This window comes from Gavialis gangeticus, unplaced genomic scaffold, assembly GCF_001723915.1.
Source record: "Gavialis gangeticus isolate Ggan-Ray unplaced genomic scaffold, GavGan_comp1, whole genome shotgun sequence".
Taxonomy (NCBI): Eukaryota; Metazoa; Chordata; order Crocodylia; family Gavialidae; genus Gavialis; species Gavialis gangeticus.
In genome coordinates this window covers 4,017,033-4,025,168 of record NW_017729034.1, presented here as the reverse complement: position 1 = coordinate 4,025,168, position 8,136 = coordinate 4,017,033, and the positions used below count along the sequence as shown (strand labels likewise).

Here is an 8,136-nt window from a genome sequence, read left to right as displayed (position 1 = left end):
CCGTCCAGAACACTCTTGGAGCACTCTGGTTGGTTGTTTCAGACAACCAATCAGAGTGCGAACAAAGCATTACGGACAGTCAGACAGACAGACTAAGGCTTTTATTATATTAGAATACCCAAATTCTCGTATATTTAAACAGAAGGACATTTATTGCATTGGGCACAGCTTACAACAAGGAGCTGCTTTCAACTTGTGCATAAGTCAAGACTGCCCTGTCCTACCCAAGTTCCCCCTTGCCAGCCTGCAGACTATTATTTCATAAAAAGGCAGCTCACGTCTAATACATGCTTCAGTCCTTCCTGCTAACAAGTCCTAGCAATACCTGTGGATTGCATCCAACTAAACCACTGCAAAAACACATGGCTCCAGAAGCCCTAATTGCCTTGCTGTAACTATTCACAGCTTAGTTACCCAGAACAATCCCTTGCGATTCTTTTTCCAATTTACCAACATGCAATTTCCTCACAATTCCCCCATTCCTATAACTGTGGCAGCGCTAATTTGCTTTTTCTCTGCTGGACTCTCTCCACACATCTTTTTTGTAGTGGTGGACCCAAAAACTGAACACAGTACTGCAGATGTAGCCTCACCAGTGCTGAAGGGGGCGGGGGGGGGATAATCATTTCCCTTGACCTACTGGCAACATGCCTACCAACGCAGCCCAGTATGCTGTTAATCTTCTTGGCAACTAGGGCACACTGCAGGCTCATATTCAGCTTATTGTCCAGTGCAACTCCCAGGTCCTTTTCTGCACTGCTGCTGCCCAATCAGGCAACCTGCAGCCTGAACTGATGCATGGGACTGTTCCCTCTTAAGTGCAGGACTTTGCACTTGTCCTTGTTGAGCCTCACGAGATTCCTTTTGGCCCAATCCTCCAATTTGTCTAGGTCACTTTGAATCTTAGCCCTACCCTCCAGCATATCTACTACTCCCCACAGCTTGGTGTCATCTGCAGACTTGCTGAGGTTGCACACCATCACTGATCTGGAAAATGGGACAAAGACACTGAGCAAAACCAGCCCCAGGACCAACTCACTTAATATCGGCTGCCAACTAGACATCGAGCCATTGATTACTACTCTGAGCCTGATGCTCCAGCCAGTTTTCTATCCACTTTACAGTCCATTCATCTAGTCTATACTTCCTTATCTTGCCTGGGAGAACATATCAAAAGCTGTGCTAAAAATCAAGGTACACCAAATCCACCGGTCTTCCCACATCCACAGAGCCAGTCACCTCATCATAGAAGGCAATCAGGTTGGTCAGGCATGACTTGCCCCTGGTGAATCCATGTTGACTCTTCCTAATCACCTTTTTCTCCTCCAAGTGCTTACAAAGGGATTCCTTGAGGACCTGCTCCATGATTTTTCCAGGGACTGAGGTGAGGTTGACTGGTCTGTAGAGTTCCCTGGATCCTCCTTTTTCCATTTCTTAGGTATGGGCACTATGTTTACCCTTTTTCAATTATCTGGGACCCCTCCTAATCGTCATGAGTTGTCAAAGATGATGGCCAATGGATCTGCAATCACACCAGCCAACTCCCTCAGCACCCCCATGTGCATCCCATCTGGCCCCATGGACTTAGAAAAGCTGGATGCGTCCAAGAAGTCCCTAACCTGTTCTTTCACCACTGAGGGCCACTCACCTTCTCCCCAAACTGTGCTGCCCTATGCAGTAGTCTAGGAGCTGCCCTTGCCTGTGAAGATAGAGACATGTAGACAGATAGATAATGCCTCTGTTATGAAGTTGCCAACTTGGTTTTCTTCAGTTTGTACTGACACCTATTTTAAAAAAAAAATGGTGAGTTGCATTAGGCCATGTTGTCTATTCCAAGAGTGGTAAAGTCCACAAGAATTTGAGGGAGCTAGAATAATTGATGACACTGAAGGCGCACTGCTACCATTCTGATTTGGCAGCATCTCACTAAACAGATGTAAATAACTATACAAGTTACCAGGCAGGCAGGAGATGGCCCTCAAGATTTTTAAACTCTTTAGGGGATATTTCATTCCAAAGTTATCTCTGCATATCTAGGTGGTAGTGAGCTGCAACAGGTTTCAAACATTGAAAACAGTGAGAACTATAAAACAGAACAGAAACCATTCAACAGATGCACTTTTATTTGCAATGATTCTTTGGAACAACAACAAAGTGTTATGTATGTCCAGTAACCAGAAAATATACACCAACCGTCATACAAATCACTGCTAACTAGTTGAATTTGCCAACACATACTTTCACATAAATCAACCATCATCTTGTTTCATTTATTCAACAAAAATGGGCATGCACACTGAGCAGGTTGGCAAGGGTTCAGCTACCTTATCTTTGAAAAGATGCTACTATTTATCATCTTAGCTTTCCTTATAGAAGTTTTTTGCCTTTTAACAATGGGACCCAAACATACACCCATTCAATTAATGCCCAACTTTCTACAGAGACTTAAGTAACAGCTCATAGCTAGGTGTAAAGAGGTCCTGTAATTTTAAGCAGAGTGAACATTAACTGCAGAGGTGACAACATTTAAAGCATCAAATCAGTAGTGTAACTTAGGTGTGACACCAAAAGAAAAATAATGACCGTCACCACAACCACTGCTGCTCTAGGCACCCAGCTGCCCTGTTATGCCTCTAGTGTCAATACAGAGAAAAGAAGAATGGTCATGTTATAAAGATCTACTTTGACTGGAGTTTCACTCTGGTATATCAAGAGGATGGAGTGTGGAGAATACCAGTACTTTTCTTCTTGGTATGACTCCTGTTTCTTAATGAAGTGTTCTAATCAAAACTGCTCTTTCTAAAGAAAAGAAAAGAAAAAAAAAAATGATACTTACCCTTTAAAGTATCGTCAGTCTATTCCAGAAAATAATATCCTTCATAATTTGTTAAGGGCATTGAGTCAGACATATAAAAACAAAACTTACCTTGTCTAGCAATGCATTCTGCCATAAGCGGAAGATACTGAGGTAGCTTCTGTCTCTAGCACTGAATGATGTGAAGAAAAACTATGGGGAGGGGACAGGGAAGGGGGTGGGGAAAAAAAAAAGAAAAGATGCAGTTTGATTTATTGAGTTTCTGCCCAAGGAAAAATGTACAGTTTCATCTAAAAACTTAAACAGTCCTAGGATGTTTATGATGTGGCCTATTCCATTTAAAAACACCCTCTCAAAAACCTTGGCATTAATGACCACTTAAAAAATAGAAGCACAGGTTGTATGAAGTGCTAGCTTTCTGCTAGCTGCATAGGGGACAAAATATTTTGGTTTTGGTTATTCGTTTCTTCATGTCACCAAAGACTTTTCAACAAAACCTTAGCTGACTATTTTTATGATGCAAAATACATTCTGTGTTTCCTTATCACAGGTGAGCAGACATAGCAACGCTGAACCAGATAAAATGCAATCCACACCCAGTTCAGTTACTCGGGCTGGCTGACGCGACTGCTACACAAAGAAGCAGGCCTGTGGAGTAAGTTTTTTTTAAGTTACATTTCTAAATATGGCTGCAGTTTAAGAATGCAACTGGAAGAGGTAGGTACCTCAGCTAAAGGGGATGGACAAATGCTCTGACAAGAATTGTATTTTCAAAGAAAATGCTAATGAGTGTGGATCCCTCCCTCTTTTTTTTTTTACCTTCTCTCCTTTTGTTGCAATTTGGATGGCATTTGGAATGAGGCGAGCAGTCTTCTCTTTGGTCATAAAAGTAATATCTTTCAAGGCGATAGAAATCTGAGCAAAGATTAAATAAAAAAGGAAGATAGAAAAAAAAGAAAGAAGGGAGAGAGAAAAAAAAAAGAAAGACAGCCATATCAAAAGTCATTAGATTCCAGAAAACCACTGAACGCAAAATTCACCCATATACCCCCACCCCCTTAAAACAAAAAAAGGAGTTCAACATCAAAAGCAACCCAAAATACTGGAACGAAGTAAAGGAGAGAATAATGCCACCAGGACCAGCTTGAATCATGAGGACCCTTGTGCCTTGCAACTCAGCCCAGTCTAGTTTCCTCAGGCAACTCAGCAGTGCTCACTTATCACCCACAGAGCAGAACTGGGCGATTCACGGCATGAACCCCACATACACAGCTTAGGGCCCCACAACAGAATGCTAACCCTGACTGAAGAGGCAGGGGACAGACAAGATTAAATCGAGCAATCTATAAATTGTTTTATGGTAGTTAGCAGTCCAATGGTAGGAGCATTTGCTAGCTGGCATGGAGACAGTCCCCTTATCAGGCTGTATGCATGTGTCCTGCATGTTAAAAGCACAGCTGCTGTACCCAGTGGTTAGAAGGAAGGTTGTTTTCTCACAGTCACTAGGTATGGTATGACTTCAACTAGACAGTTCTCTGCATGGCTTATACACACTTGGAGTCTGAGATCTGAACATGGAAATTAAACTAGCAATACTCCATCATGATCCATTTGAAGATATTTCAAAATAAATGGCTGAATGTGTCTGCATGACAAACTTATGCTCAGGCACAGACATCTTCAAACGTACTACAATGCTCTGCCCAAGCTGCCCCTGAATAAGAAGCAAAAGCAGCTGTGTTCACAGTGCCACAAACAAGCTAACTTGCCCAGTCACTCAGCACCACTATCTAGCATGCCTGTGACACTGCACAAAATGTGGCTATGCCTACTTGTGGCTCAGGAAGTAGCCCACAAAGAGTAGCACAGCATGCTTGATGCCTGGCATAAAACTTACCTGTCACATGAACGTGTCCCATGTTAGATCCATCCCTGCTATAACTCCAGCATTGTGCTATATTTATATCATCCAGCTTGTTATTTTGAATTAAAATATAGAGCTGTAGAAATGTTTATGTATAAACAGGCTACTTGTCATTTTTTCTATATATAGGTGCTTTAAAGCACTATATAGCATCAACCAAAATATCTCAAAGCTTTCACTGGGGACCATATTTTAATTTAGGTTTTTGCAATAGATTCACTCCCACTATGTCCCCCTCTCTATTCAAGCTGCATAACATCCTTGAGGCAATCACAGCCACTGTTTGTGTGGAAAGGTAGTATCGGGAAAGTGTTTCATTTATTTTAACTGCAATTTAAGATAAGTTTGTGGTTGGAAATAAAAGAGAAGCAGGCAGAAACACATGAGCATCTAGACTTCCTCAGTTCACAAGAAAGCTGAAGACCAGTATTTCAGAAGCCTTTATTTTTGTGAAAATCAAGTCCTTTATTCCGCAGGGAATCTATCCTTCTGGAGCAACAAGCCTGTATCCCAAGATCAGCTAACCAAAATCAACAACAGTGCAACAAGAAGTGGCAAAACAAACCAACTTAAAAAAAAAAAAAAACAGGGGGAAAGATGGGAACCTTTCCCATTACACCTACTGAAATACACTCATACATCTTTAAAATACATAGGGAAAACATAATCCACATGATGGCCTTTTTCTTGGAAGAGGAAGTTAAAGATAAATGATTGTAAATGTGAATGAAAGAACAGCTCAAGGGGAAACATTTAAAAGATTAGATCAAATCAAGCAATCAAATGTAGTAAGAGAAGGTTTTCAGCAGACTGATTTTTAGCTAACAAATGTCTTTCCAGCTGCTGTTTAATTTTACCATGCAACAGAGCTTTCTAAACTCCAGTCAGGATAGCAGGCTGCCTTTTGCAGTTATAGTATCAAAGGACAACTCTCCATGAGACTCACTGATATGGCACCCAAAAGTCAGCGCGTGGTTCCCCAAAAGCCAAAAGAAATGAAGGATTAAGTGATCAGATACTCAAAAATGCATAACACAACTTACTGTGGTCTCCCATCGAAAAATATTGCTGTGAAAACAGAGCCAGTTTTCGGAGAGGTAAAGGCGTCCCTGCAGTAAGATATCCTTTTGGAGGGCACAGGCATAATCTACATAAAGAGAACAGGAAGAGGTTATTCCCTTATTTCATGTCTATAGAACTAAATCATATTTTTATAATGCCATCTCTTTTTTAGAAATCAAATGAAACCTTGAGAAAATTTAAACTCTGATTGGGATATACCCTGTTCACTGTATTCATGCAAATATATTCACTGGTGTGGGGATTGGGACAAAAACAAAAGCAATCAGTATTCTATCTATTACTATTTTCCCATGGTGTTGAAGTAGGACTTGTGCCTTACCAGGTATGTTTATCAGTTCCCAGCTAAATTTTTAAAGTGTACACTGCAAGTCAAAGTTACATGTCATTATTTTAATGAAGTGGCACACTACAGAGGCAATTTACAGTACCAAATATTATATATTCAACTGGTCACATACACCATAACATACTGCGCTATACATTAAAGCAGTCATTTTCCACTCCAGAGATCACATCATTAGTATCTGTTAAGTAGGGAATTAATGTCCAACAGACAGCTTGAAACCATTTCTGTTCTTCAGAGTACATTTTCAAGCATTCAGTCTTCCATTTAATTTTCATTATCAGTAAGAAGCATCTACTGGCTGACATATCCTTGCTAGGAATCCACTGCATTTAAATGGTCCATTAATGGGCGTCTTAATTAAAGCAAGAACTTTTTCCCCCCCTCATTCCCTTTAGTGGCAAAGCTATGATTGAAAGCTGCATAAAATTCATAATAGAAGCAGTGAGAGAATCTGTAATTTTCAGAAATCTCAGCATCAAACTAATTAACCCCATTAAAGTCAATAGTAAAATTCCTATTAGCAGAGATATAGTTAGCTACATTAGCCTGAAGTCAGGCAAAAGGCAGGGTAGATTTGTACTTTATAAAATAACTAAATCAGATCTAGATATATACACATACAATGCTGAGAAATAACATGCAAAGAGCAGCATATAAAGTGGAGAGTTATTCGAAAACAGATCTGCAATGCACTGTCCAGGGAAGTTAAAGTGGTCTCCCACAGGCATGTCCCTCTCTCTCTTATTAGCCCTATCTGGAACAAGCAACGTTAGGTCAAACTTGAGCCCTTCCGAAAACCACACACTAAAAAGTAAGTAATGATACAAGTAGCAGGTTGGTTCTATTTTAGATGTTGGATGTTAGTGTTATTTGGATAATGTGCCACCCATCCCAAAACAAAGTACATAAGACTGATAGAAGCATGGTTTTTAAAGGAAAATCAGATTGAAATGAAGCCCAAATTAATTTTTTGTACAAGACAGATTTTTCCAAATGGAGGACCAATAAAAATGGTTTTCCCAAAAAACTTGGGGGTGGGGAGAAGTAAAGAGAGCAGGGAGAGAAAAAAATAAAAGCGACCCCTACAACCCAAGCATGCAAAGAACTGGAAAGAGGAAATGCCAAGGAACAAAACATGAAAAACTCAAAATTCTTTCAGTTGAAACAGGCAGCCTAAACAGCAAAAAATAAAATAAAATAGAAAGAGACAGAAACAACAGAAGTTTTCTAAGCTACACTTTTTGACAGAGCAACTTTTAAACAGCGAGTCTAGACCAAAAAAAAAAGAAAAGTTGGAACAGCTCGTCTGCTGCTTTTCAACCAATCTTTGGAAAAGACCAGAATAGACTGACCCCCTAACATGGCTGGACCACCTCTCAATGCCTCTTTCCTGTCTCTTGGCACAAGCCATCGAGCTGTCACTAACTTCAGGATTGCTGCTGTTGGTAAACACCATCTTCAGAGCCTGCAGAGAGAAGGCAAGTGAGCTTTCCCCTAGAGCAGTGGTTTTCAACCTTTTCTCTTTTGCAGATCCCTACAAAAAATTGAGTAGAGGTGCAGACCCCTCTGAATTGTAAGTGTGGGTATTCATACAATTTTGATTAATCACTCATCTTTTCCAGACCCCTTAGACATAATCTGCAGCCCCCCAGGGGTCTGTGGATCACAGGTTGAAAGCCACTGCCTAGAGTGTCACATGAATGACAGTAAACTAAGTGATCCTCAGCAGAGCAGTGCAACTGACCTTGCAAAACGGGATGTCAAAACACACAAGATAGGCAACTTGGACATTGCAAGATAAAGGTCATCCCTATTTTAGAAGTCTGAAGGGTGAGAACACCTAACTAAACTAGGTTCGTTTTTATCATATCTGTCAGTGGCCCCCTGAAATTGGATGCGAGTGGTTGGGATCAGTGGAAGGGTGTTTTGGGGTCTGCTTGTATTGGGGTTGGGCAAATAGGTCGTGGT

The 8,136-nt window shown here is 40.7% G+C and overlaps 1 protein-coding gene across 5 annotated transcripts in view; it reads right to left on the bottom strand.

Annotated features, from left to right (window-relative positions):
* The window catches only part of GRAMD1C (GRAM domain containing 1C), a 125,851-nt gene that overhangs the window by 41,988 nt on the left and 75,727 nt on the right, over positions 1-8,136 (bottom strand). For 4 of the 5 annotated variants that reach the window (XM_019527555.1, XM_019527554.1, XM_019527558.1 and 1 more), the window contains 3 exons: positions 5,783-5,886; positions 3,635-3,730; positions 2,927-3,007 (listed from right to left, as the gene is read on the bottom strand). In XM_019527555.1, coding sequence (XP_019383100.1) covers positions 2,927-3,007; positions 3,635-3,730; positions 5,783-5,886 — 281 coding nt within the window. The remainder of the gene's footprint in view (positions 1-2,926; positions 3,008-3,634; positions 3,731-5,782; positions 5,887-8,136) is intronic. The other variant, XM_019527556.1, reaches the window with a different exon arrangement.